This window comes from Octopus sinensis, linkage group LG14 (assembly GCF_006345805.1).
Source record: "Octopus sinensis linkage group LG14, ASM634580v1, whole genome shotgun sequence".
Taxonomy (NCBI): Eukaryota; Metazoa; Mollusca; class Cephalopoda; order Octopoda; family Octopodidae; genus Octopus; species Octopus sinensis.
Window position 1 is genome coordinate 28,502,309 of NC_043010.1, and position 13,144 is coordinate 28,515,452.

The following is a 13,144-nucleotide window of genomic DNA, read 5'->3' on the forward strand; positions in this document are numbered from 1 at the left end:
TCCACTACACTCATGGAACAGTTGGCATTAGGAAGGGCATCCAACTGTAGAAACACTGCCAGATCAGACTGGAGACTAGTGCAGCCTCCTGGCTTCCCAGACCCCAGTCGAACTGTCCAACCCATGCTAGCATGGAAAACGGACGTTAAACGATGATATATATATATACATATATATATGAAAGAAAGTGAGAGGGAGAGAGAGAGAGAGAGAAAGATTATAATGTTTATATGAGTGCATGTTTGTGTGTATGTTGCTGTCTCCTTGATGTTACGTGATAGTTGTAAGCGATTGTCGCTATCATAAAAGCAGTGTCCTTCCTTTCCAATCTTCCATGAAAACATGTCTGGTCATGGGGAAGTATTACCTTACTGGGAAACAGGTGAGGGTTGGTGACAGGAAAGGCATCCAGCTGCAGAAAATCATATTCAACAAATTCCATCTGACCCACGTGGGCATAGAAAAGTGGACGTTAAACAATGATCATAATGATGATGATGGTGATAGTCCAGCAAAAATATTTTAAAACCAACACCAAGCATTAGATAAAAGAAAAAAAAAAGTACAATATTGAGTGTTAACTTCTTTATTTAACATTTTTAATCTTAACAAATATAATCTTTAACAAATATAATCGTCGCTGAGAGATTCCGTGTGACCTTTTGCCTGTTTGAGTGCCTCCACGAAAGGAGAAAAAAACAAAAACAAAACCCTGTCATAAGTCCATTCATTGCATTTTGCTTTACAAAATCTTTTTAAGAGTAAAATTTGATATTGAAATCAGGATATCTGTTTTTGTCGTCATACGTGGATTGTTTGTTTAAAGTCAAAACAACCATGTAACTTTCGGTGTATGATCTCCGCCACCCGACGTCAACTTGGAACAAGTCATTCACACAAGTTAATACATGGTCGAAAACGAAAGAAGCATATTTGAAAATTTGAAACGTAGACTAAACTTTTTGACAGTTTTTTGTACAGTTTGTCGGGCATAATAAAAATATTATGATCTTGAAGTAAATTGTTTTAAAATTGCTACCCTCATACCCACTTACACACACACAAAGAGTTGATTTATAGGTCGGATATTCTTTACAAATTTGAGAACGTCCAACTTATTAACTGATGGTTGCTGTTCAATAAAGTACCTGATACTTGTTAAAATGTAAAATTCATATATTTCTGACGTTAAAAAAAATTTATAAACGTCAAAAGAACATCAAATAATTCTTTTTTGGGACGTAGGAACTTGAAGTAAATAAAGCTATAAATAATAGCTTGTAAATATTGACTTAAAAGCCCTTTAGATACAAAAACTTGAAGGCCTGTGATGGTTACAAAAGATGTGGTTTCAAGTCCAAGCGCAGTTTTCGACTTTTTATATTTAAAGGAATTTTTAAACTCAATATTTACACGTCATTATTTATAACTTATCTAAATCAAGTTCCAACGTCTTCTCGCCCCAAAAGAAACAAAAACTTAAATTTTTGTCGACAACAACAAAAGAAAGTACGAAAACAAAGTACTAACTCTTAATGGCACGACGTATTTCGTTTTAGAAGTTCGTTTCTAATTTTACATTCAACTGTATTGATATTTTTTTTCGCCATCTGTTTATAAAATGAGCAACAAGAATAAGACAGTGTTTGTCACGGTTGGAACGACGCAGTTCGACCAACTCGTACTGAAAGTCGCCACAGAAGAAATATGCCAGGTGAGTTCGTTTAGTTTCCACATGTGACAATAACAGGTTTTTAATTTTATCAATTATAAAATATCGGGTTTTTTTTTTAAACCCAAAGATTGAAGATTTATTTAAAAGGTTCTCCTGGTTTTTTAGGAATGGAACAGATTTGGTTATTGTGTTTGACATTGATGGCCTTTGCTTCATGTTATATATCAGAACTACCACTGCCGGGATTTGAAACCCAGGTAGCACGATTCACTTCGCGGAGTGTTTGTTTACTTGTTTAGGTCTCGGTCAGCCTTAATTGAAAATAGACTTACGACCAAAAATATTCGAACCGTGGACATCCCATCTTTTTGTCAGGATATAATGTATATAACTTAAATATATTATCCATTTAAAGATGGTAGGTAGTGACATGAAGATTTTGCTGCTATTTTTAGCAGCTCGTACGACCACATAGACGATCCTTTTGTTTAACCCTAGGTTAACCCTTATCGCGCCGATGATGTTCAAAAACTGCTCCCGTAGACGTTCCGTCCACGACCATTCCATTTCTTTGTAGTGCTATATTATCCAGTTAGTCCGTATTAATTCATTATTTTTTACGAAAACAGCCGGTTTGAGAGAGATTTGTTCTCTTTGGCACCAAGTAAAGGCGCCTGGCTAAATGGTTAGAATATTCGGCTGGCCGTAAACAAGACCCTTTATTTCACGTTGCTGCTGTCCACTCAGCTGGCAAAAATAAGTTGTACCTGTAATTCAAAAAGCTAGTCTTGGGTCACGCTGAATCTCCCCGAGAACTGTGTTAAGGGTAGATGTGTCTGTGGAGTGCTCAGCCACTTGCATATTAATTTCACGAGCAGGCTCTTCTGGTGGTCTGATCACCTGGAACCCTCACCGTCGTAACCGACGGAGTACCAGCCTGGTTTTGGCGCCGAGTGTTTACTTGTCGTTTAGACCTAATATAACAAACCTGTGATCAAAGTCGTTCCAAACCGTGACCCCACGTCTTTCTATTGGATAAGTAGTTCGACGTTAACTGTGTCTAGTTCCGTACAATGATTGACGAACAGTCAGGTCCGTAAATCATTTTCTTCATTAACTTCCTGGATTTCAATTTGGCACAGACCATGTCTCTTTTTCTCATCGAGCTCACTTCATACGTCCAAGTGTTTCCATTTCTCAGAATCAGTAGTTCTGAACCATGTCTTGCCTATGGATCACTTTGATATAGATGGAGATGATACACCTGACAGATATTACATCATTTCAGTTTGATACCCCCCCCCACTAAAATCGAAGTTCAAATATGAGTTAATATGCAGTTTAGGGGTTTAAAAATAAATGAAATAATATTGACTAGAAGTGACGACAAATGCTTAAAAGGGCAAATTATACTGGTTGTTGCAATATATACTTATTGGTATGTATCTATATACATGTGTGTATATGTGTATGTATATATATATATATACATACATACTATACACACATATATACATACACATACATGCATATGTACGTACATACATATATATGTATTTATGTATATATTCTTTTATTCTTTTAACTGTGTCAGTCATTTGACTGCAGCCATGCTGGAGCATCACCTTTAGTTGAATAAATCAACTTCAGGACTTATTTTTTACAAAACTGCTATGTTATGGGGACGTAAACACAGCAACATCAGTTGTCAAGCGATGGTGGGGGGGGGGGGGACAAACACAGACACACACACACACATATGATGGGCTTCTTTCAGATTCTGTCTACCAAATCCACTAACAAAGCTTTGGTTGGCCTGAGGCTATAGTAGAAGACACCTGCCCAAAGTGCTATGCTGTTGGACTGAACCCGGAACCATGTAGTTGGAAAGCCAACCTCTTACCACACAGCCACTCCTTCTGCCTATGTATGTATGTGTGTGTGTATATGCATGTATATTCAATAACACATTTAAAGCAGTGCTAGAGATGTAAACATTATTGATTTCACATACATTGAGTGTGTGTAATCGATTATATATATATATATAGGAGCACTTGTCGGTTACGATGACATGGGTCCCAGCTAATACGATCAACGGAACAGCTTGCTCTTGAAATTAACGTGCAAGTGGCTGAGCACTCCACTGACATGTGTACCCCTAACGTAGTTCTCAGGGAGATTCAGAGTATGACAAGGCCGGCCCTTTGAAATACAAGTAGGACTCATTTTTGCCAGCTTAGTGGACTGGAGCAATGTGAAATAAGTGCCTTGCTCAAGGACACAACGCGTTGCCAGGAATTGAACTCATGGCCTTACAATCGTGAATCGAATGCCCTAACCACTAAGCCATGCGCCTTCACTTATATATACATGTGTGTGTGTATCATGATCATTTAATGTTTGCATTCCTTGTTGGCATGAGTGTGACAAGATGTGGTAAGCTGTAGGGCTGCATCAAGTTTCAATGTTACCTTTAGTATGGTTTCTGTGGTTCATTGCCCTTCTTGATGCCAACCAGTCTACAGTGTGCATTCAGAATAATCTACTAAAAATCATTCAGTCTGTAAATTTTCCAAGTTTTGAAACATTTTGAAGAACACATGTCATAATTAAAAGAAAATACTTTGCTCGTTAGAAATTTTTTTAAGTGGCCTTTGATGATTAATTAATTAATTTTTTACCAAAATTGACTTAAACTATTAATGTTTCATTATATTGTGTTTCCTCTTGGTACTTTTTATACAGAAATTAAATGATCTTGGTTTCAAGAGAATGATTATACAAGCTGGACATAGCAAACCCCCATCGAAAAAGGCAGTAGCTGGTGTTGAAATTTCTACCTTTGATTTCAAGGATTCAATCTTAGAATATCTCCAAAAAGCCCATCTGGTGATAAGCCATGCAGGTAACACGTCTTCCTTTTAACGAATTTTCTGCTGCTTTGACTTGCATACATGTGTATTCTGTTTCCCTGACGTTGGTTGCAGAAATGGTATGGTTTTAGCCAATATGGATAGCTACGTTGTTGGATACCCTTTCTATCACTAGCCACAGGTGGGCATAACACCTGTTTGTCAGCCAGGTGGACTGAGGCAAGCAGAGATATATTCTTCATTTACAGACACAGTACAATAATCATTTTATGAAGGCTATGAATGACAGATTTGGCATTTGTAGCTGATGAAGTAAAAAGACATAGAAATGCATGCATTTTATGATCCAGTGATGCCATTCACAGCTCAATATGTGTTTCCATATTTGTTTAAGAGGAGAATTCACTCCTGAAAATACTTCCACAGTAGAATGCCTTCTCATGTCCAAATGCACTTGAGCATGTTAAGTATGACTTCACATAGATATATTTTACACAGCCCTGCTTTCACTTACATTATTTATTTAATTCTAGCTTGACCACACTTCATGCACATCATTACATGTACCATATACTGTTTTAATACGAATAAATTATTGTGGCAGCTTAAGTAGTATCAATGATCTTTCTAAACGTTATTCTAATTTATAACCTCCTCCCCCTACTCTATGAGAAACACTGCTCTATTAGGACCCGTAATCTTTCTAAAGTTCCTATTTATCAAGGCTGCGAGCTGGCAGAAATGTTAGCACGCTGGGCGAAATGCTTAGCAGTATTTCGTCTGTCTTTATGTTCTGAGTTCAAATTCCACTGAGGTCAACTTTGCCTTTCACTCTTTTGGGGTTGATAAATTAGGTATCAGTTGCATACAGGGGTTGATCTAATCTACTGCCCCCTCCCCTCCCCCAAAATTTCAGGCTTTCTGCCTAGAGTAGAAAAGAATACTAATAGGGCAGCGAGCAGGCAGAAACGTTAGCATGCTGGGCAACATTTTTAGCACTATTTCGTCTGTTTTTACATTCTGAGTTCAAATTCTGCCAAGGTCGACTTTGCCTTTCAAGGTCGATAAATTAAGGACCAGTTGCGTACTGGGGTCGATCTAATCGACTGGCCTCCTCCCCCAAAATTTCGGGCCTTGTGCCTTGAGTAGAAAAAAAAAAGAAAAAAAGAAAGTTCCTATTTATTTCCCACTTTTTTTTTAAACTCTTAGAGCCCTTGGCCTCCACCTATGGGAAATGCTGTTCTTGAAGTTTCTATTAATCTGCTTCTTTGTTGTTCCATAGGTGCTGGTACCACTATGGAGACACTTAATGAAGGCAAGCCACTAATAACGGTGGTTAATGAAAAATTAATGAACAACCATCAAATAGAACTGGCTGAACAAATGTCGAAAGATGGTTACTCTTTGTTTTGTACTTGCAGGTGAGTTTCTTTATATTTTTTTTTTTTAGGGTAGAGATTCCAAAGTTGGATTGCAGGGTTGTTTTTTACTTCTTCAGTTGTTTGTCTTTTATATTTTATGGCTCCCCCGTGGCTGAGGTAAGGCACAAGTGTTGTCGAGTGGTTAAGAAACTTACTCTCTGATCCTGTGGTTTTGAGTTCAGTCCCACTGCATGGCACCTCGGACAAGTGTCTTTTACTATTGTTTCATGTTTATAATTGATGCCATCTAGTGAAACTGAAGGTTCTAGTGTGAAAAGGATCCGTAAAAGCATTAAAACTGGGTATTAAACTCTATCCTTTAAGTTAAGATGATTTTAGTTAATCCTTGATGCGAGGGAGACAAACATAAGCCTCATCGCTACAGCATTAAAGATTGCAACTTCTACAGTAGGAACAATATGTCGCAACTGAGGATGAAAATGTGTCAAGGGCTCAAGAAGTGGCTCTACTAACAGCCTGGACATTATCTGTGACTTAAAAGTTTTCCACAAGCAGAAACTCTACATCAGGGGTCCCCAGACTTTTTCATGGAATCCTTTACCCCTCATTGATCCCCAGGCATGTACAAGAAAATAAATAGATAATAATAATAATAATAATTAAGTAGATGTGCATTTATCGACCCCTTGAATAGTTCCATTGACCCCCCCCCCCCCCAGATGTTGATATCGACTACTTTGGAGACCCCTGGTCTACATGAAATCCAAATCCAAATTTGAATGGCTGTGAAGAAGTCAAAGTGGAGGAGCTGGTTGAGTTGCTGATGGCCAGAAGAGCAAGTTTATTTAATGACCAGCTGATGCTGTTTGGACCAAAGCCAGCTGAGAATACTGATGGGGACACAGATAGATGACCAACTCAACTTCACTGCTAAGAATATAGTCAAAGGGTTGGCACTTATAGAGCGAAGTCTGCAGGTTTTTTAGCTAATAAGAGCCCTAACCACGAACATAACATGTGACTGTGTGGTAAGAAGTTTGCTTTTCAACCACATGGCTCTGGGTCCAGTTCCACTGCATGGTACCTTGGGCAGATGTGTACTACTATAGCACTTGGCCAATGAAAGCCTTGTGCATGGACTTGGTAGACGGAGACTGAAATAAGCCTGTTGTGCACACACACACACACACACACAAGTGAGTGAGTGTGTCTATGTTTGTCCCCGCACTAAACCACTTAACAACCAGTGCTGGTGCGTTTATGTCCCTGTAACTTAGCAAAAGTGACTGATAGAAAAAGTAGCAGGCTGAAAAAAAAAAAGCTAATAAGTATTGGGGTCAATTCAAGCTGGTGCTCCAGCATGGCTGCTGTCTGATGATTGAAGCAAATAAAAGATTTTAAAAAATGAAGGATCAAGATAACATAAACGTTACAAAAGGAGTTCTAAGCTGAGCTGTAGAAAGATGTGACATAAACATCAAACAATTTTCGATTATTCTCATTTTTGCCCTCTCAGGTAGGAATTGATAATGAAGGATAAGGTAGATAATAGTTGTGGCTGATGCCAGTGGCTTGTAAAAAGCATCATTTGAGCATGGCCAATGCCAGTGCTGGTGGTACGTAAAAAACACTATTCAAGCGTGGTCGATCCCAGTGCCGCCTGAATGGCCCACGTGCTAGTGGCACGTAAAAAGCACCATTTTAAGTGTACTTGATGGTAGTGCTGGTGACTTGTAAAAAGCGCCATTCGAGCGTGGTCAATGCCACTTCTGCCTGACTGGCTCTTGTGCCGGTGGTATGTAAAAAGCACCATTTGAGCGTGGTCGATCCCAATGTCGCCTGAACGACCCTGTACCATTTTAAGTGTGGTCGATGGTAATGTCGGTGACACGTAAAAAGCACCATTTGAGCGTGGTCAATGCCACTTCCACCTGACTGGCTTCTGTACCAGTGGTATGTAAAAAGCACCATTCGAGTATGGTCAATGTCACTTCTGCCAGGTGGCACATAAAAGGCATCTACTACACTCTCAGAGTGGTTGGCCTCATCGCTACAGAAACCTTGCCGAATCAGATTGGAGCCTGGTGCAGCTCCTTGACTTACCAGTTTTCAGTCAAACCATCCAACCCATGCCAGCATGGAAAGTGGAGGTTAAACGATGATGATGTTGATGTCCCTGCCCTGCCTCATCTTCTCAGTTAACTCTCCTATTCCATCACCCCCTCACCAGACATCTTTAGTTTTAAGTATGTACTCATTTCTTCAAATGTTTTTATTTATAATTATTGTAGATTGAAAAATCGATTTTTCATGCTTCAGAGTGTTCATGTTTTCCTTTTTATATTCTTTTATGCGGTTGTTTTGTTTTGCGATAAACCAATAACAAGAAAGATAGACAGCACGAGAGGCATTGATTATTGGGGTCGACTCAAAAAACTCAATCTCTACTCTCTCCAATATGCCGGGAGTGCTACATCATTTGTGTTATGTGGAAAATATTCCATCAATATTGCACAAATGATGTTGGCATCAATTTTAAAATCCATCCAAGACTTGGACCCCATGCTATCCGCCCACTACAAAGATCGAATTCAGTACATATAGCAACATTACGTCACAATTACTTTACCTCAACCGGTTCAGCTCTCTTTAATACCAAAATATGTCAAAACGGAAACGGATCCCATAAAATTCAAATGTTCACTGGACAAATTTCTTCAAAAACTCCTGGACCAACCTCCTACACCCGGATATATCTCCACCAATAATAACTCTGCCAGAGTGGGCCATGGTACCCCATATGTGAGTAAGGGCCTATACTGAAACTATCTATACTGAAACCTATCAAAGTTAGCATGAAAATCTGTAGAAAAATAGATTTCATGTTATGGCTAAATCTCAGAGATTCTTCTATCTCATAACCCTGACTATCCCCATATTTACAAGATGCATGATATTTTTGCAGCGGTCTTCGTGAAACACTGAATAGATTTGATAAAATGGTTTTTGAAACATACATTCCTGGAGATCCGACAAAATTTGGAATATTCATGGATAAAGTTGTTGGCTTCTCCTGATGAACCGATTCTTCACTCTGACCAAACTCTGACTCGGAGCCCCCCTCTCCCAAATTTCTTCAATTTTCATTTTGCAACATTTAGTGCCCACAGGGCACTAAACACAGAAGGGACAAACAAGGACAGACAAACGGATTAAGTCGATTACATCGACTCCAGTGCGTAACTGGTACTTAATTTATCGACCCCGAAAGGATGAAAGGCAAAGTCGACTTCGGCGGAATTTGAACTCAGAACGTAGCGGCAGACGAAATACCGCTAAGCATTTCGCCCGGCGTGCTAACGATTCTGCCAGGAAAAGGGAGAAATGAAAGAATAATGCCAAAGCCGGTTAGTAGTCTAAGGGAAGAAACTCTATCGCGAACTGAAAGCAATAATATAGTTTGAGACTGAATTGCCTCCCTTGAATCATCTTTATGTCTTGAATTACCTCCCCTGTATCTCTCTCCCTATCTTTTTTTTAATTGTTCACCATTCAAGTGAATATTTAAAGAAAATTCATGTTTATACGAAATTTTCACTTGCAGAGATATATTTACTTATCTTTTAATAAAGAAAAAATTCGCGACAACATCAGAGAAAATACTTCACAGGGTTCGTACCAGTTCTTGACTTTCTGAATTTAACTCAGACCGAAGTGAATTATGCTTTCAATGTTTATAAAAAAAGTATTATTCAAGAACTGGAATGAATTCGAACTAATTCCACCAGTCTTCACGTTCATCTCGTAACTGCTGGCCTTCAGCTTAAATCAGAAGTTATCATTATTATTATTATTATCTTTATTAAATTCTGCTGGTGTTAACTTTGCCTTTCATCAGGGTGGATAAATTAATTACCAGTAAAACACTGGGGTCGATGTAATCGACTCGTCCCTCTCCTCGCAAATTTCAGGCCTTGTGCCTTTAGCAGAAAGGATTATTATTATTATTATCATTATTATTGTTACTATTATTATTATTATTATTATTATTATTACTATTATTATTATCATTATCATTATTATTACTATATTATTATTATTATTATTATTATTATCATTATCATTATTATTATTATCATTATCATTATTATTATTATTACTATTGTTATTATTATTATTATTATCATTATTATTATTATTATTATTATTATTAATATTTATAGGACTGAGGTAATTCCTCCAGAAGATATAGAAGCAAAAACAGAAGAGTTCCATTGTCTTTCACAGGTTCAAAAAAATAAACTTGTTGTTCACTTGATAACAATGCCACACTTCCATTTTCGCTTCTATTATTATTGTTATTATTATTATTATTATTTTGATTATTTTTATCTTTTCCTATTTTTGCAGCAGTCTTCGTGAAACACTGAATAGATTTGATAAAATGGTTTTTGAAACATACATTCCTGGAGATCCGACAAAATTTGGAATATTCATGGATAAAGTTGTTGGCTTCTCCTGATGAACCGATTCTTCACTCTGACCAAACTCTGACTCGGAGCCCCCCTCTCCCAAATTTCTTCAATTTTCATTTTGCAACATTTTTTTTTCCTCTCATCATTCCTCTTAGTCTTTGTTCCTTTCTGTTTGTTACATTTTTGTTTTCGTTTTTTTTTTTGTTATTTACATGTTTAGTAATGATTTCAACATTTAGGCTCAAGCCAACAATGTTGAGGCCGGACAGCATGGAGTAGTCTATACCAGCAGCTAATTGACCTGAAGGAACTTGGGACACTGCAGACAACATCAAAGGACTAAATGCAGCAACACACAAGAAAATGATGGGGGGGGGGGTTACAGTATTTTACTTTTTACTTGTTTCACACATTAGACTGCGCCCATGCTGGAGCACTGCCTCAAAGAGTTTCAGTCGAATGAATCAATCCCATGACTAATTTCCTTAGGCCTGGTGCTTATTCTGTCAGTCTCTTTTACTGAATTGCTAAGTTATAGGGCCATAAACCCACCAACACCAGTTGTCAAGCAGTGGTGGCAGACAAACGCATGCATGCACATGCATACGCACTCACATGCTCTTTTAAATATTCTAAATGTGAAACTGTCACTTTTTTAATTAGGCAGGGCTTTATATTTGAAACATAATTAATTTGTTATATACAATTCACAAATATATATATGTGTGTGTGTGTTTGAAAGGGTGCTGGAAAGTTCCTGGCTTTGAAGGTTTCATGAAAAACCTGGTTTGAGGTTCACTCTTCCAAGTCTTTTCACAGGGCTTAGAAAAACTGAAGGATTGCTGAAATGAGTGTGTGAATCTGTGAGAAGAGATTATGTTGAATGAAATCATAATTAACTGATCCTCCTGTATTTTCTTTTACCAGGAACTTTATGGCACCCACTCATGTGTGTGTATGTAAATATATCAGAAAATAAGTAGAATCATTATATATATATATTATATATATATATATATATAAAAGAAAAATAAGAAAATAGAGATGAATCAATCAATAATTATATTGAAACAAATTCAGTTTGTTCATCAACTTACGGATATTATAATGTTAGATTATTTATTCATTTTACAAATAAGAACATCAAAAGCATACAAAATATTATATAAATCAATAGATAATATAATAATACAAATACAGTTTTTAAAAGTCATATCCTATAGTGGGTTAAACCCATAACCCTTATCTTACTTTATATATATATTAAAAAAACAGAGAAGACCCTCAATGCATCAGAATGTCTTGTAGTTTATTGAAATTAAGCAATATCTTATTTCTGTATATAGTTCTTATATGAAGTTGTTCTTGTTTTATGCTTAAGATATAAATAACATCTTTTATTAAGTTTGGCACATTTTTACATTTATGTCAATTGAGATTTTGAGAAAGTATTTCCTTTATTTATTTTTGATTCTGTGATATTGTTTTATTTCAGTGATTGCCTTCCACTCTGTTGTGATAAAATGTATTTGATTAAAATATGTTATGTATAGGCATTCTTTGTTGTTACTCATATTATTTTGTTTTCTCATTTCATAAGGCAAAAGCTTGTCTGTGTGATTAAACAAAGCTTTTGTTTGCCAACCATGTGGTTTGGGTTCAGTTCCTCTGTGTGACACCTTGCGCAAGTATATGTTGGCCCTCACGGAGCATGTTCTTCAAATTTTGGGCCTCACCGAGGCAATGACAAGTAACCAAGACCTTTGGCAATATGCTGTACTTGAGGAGACTTCTCAAGCCAAGTGAAACTGTAGTCTTTGCCATTGTCATGTAAACGGCACCCGTGCCAGTGGCATGTAAAACCACCCATTACACTCTTGGAGTATTTGGCATTAAGAAGAACATCCAGCCATAGAAACCATGTCAAATCAGACTGGAACCTGGTGCAGCTTTCTGGCTTACCAGTTCCAGTCAAACCACCTAACCCATGCCAGCATGGAAAGCAAACACTAAAGGAAGATAATAAAAACATAAAAAAACATAAAAACTTTCTCACCTTCCTGAGTGTTAAACTAATACGCCTGTTTGTTGTTTACACACCTGTCTTCGTCTTCAGTTTTTTTGTAAATTCCAACTATATATATCTATATATATACTAGCAGTATTGCCCAACTTGTGCGCTCATGTGTTTTATGCACGTGCGAATTAAGCTAAACTTGGATGAAGTTCAATCAAAATTCAATTATTTTGGTTTTAAAATCAAGCATTTAATGCCCTCTATTTTTGCACTTATGTGTTCCATTTCCTCAATAGGAAGTACGTAGAAGTGTTTCATAAAGTTTTGTTGATCAAATAATTGCATTGTTGAATTATTCTTTTAGATCAGTATTTCTCAACGGGGATTTCAGGGGAGAGTTTCAGGGAGTCGCTGGCGATATATCGTGATGATCAAAAATCCGGCCTGCTAAAATTTGGTTAAAGTGATTCAAACTGCAGACTCAACGCGAAATGGTCACATTTAATTCAAAGCGTTAAAAATGTTATGAAAACAATTGGTATATGTTCACAAAGTCCAAACAATTAATACGAAAAAACCCTCCAGGCTACAACCCGAAAATTCATTTCTTTGCTGAATTTCTACAATGTTTACGGCGATTCGTTTTTATATCTTGATTTTTTATTTTTCATGCAATTTACACATGCTTGCACTCGTGATGAACACAGTTCACGTCAAAC

General features: G+C 37.1%; 1 protein-coding gene across 3 annotated transcripts; it reads left to right on the top strand.

Annotated features, from left to right (window-relative positions):
- The first annotated feature begins 1,560 nt into the window (after positions 1-1,560).
- On the top strand, positions 1,561-10,766 carry LOC115219146 (UDP-N-acetylglucosamine transferase subunit ALG13 homolog). 3 transcript variants are annotated; one of them, XR_003882291.2, is made up of 5 exons: positions 1,561-1,714; positions 4,424-4,583; positions 5,834-5,972; positions 8,899-9,088; positions 10,534-10,766. XR_003882291.2 is itself a non-coding variant. In XM_029789247.2 (4 exons), the coding sequence occupies exons 1-4, from the start codon at positions 1,622-1,624 to the stop codon at positions 10,453-10,455; spliced, it is 504 nt and encodes a 167-aa protein (XP_029645107.1). In that variant the 5' UTR covers positions 1,561-1,621; the 3' UTR covers positions 10,456-10,537. The 3 variants fall into 3 exon arrangements, 2 of the variants coding, with proteins under 2 accessions (XP_029645107.1, XP_036364662.1); XM_029789247.2 differs by lacking the exon at positions 8,899-9,088 and having other exon boundaries at positions 10,344-10,537; XM_036508769.1 differs by lacking the exon at positions 10,534-10,766 and having other exon boundaries at positions 8,899-9,093.
- Positions 10,767-13,144: the final 2,378 nt, after the last annotated feature.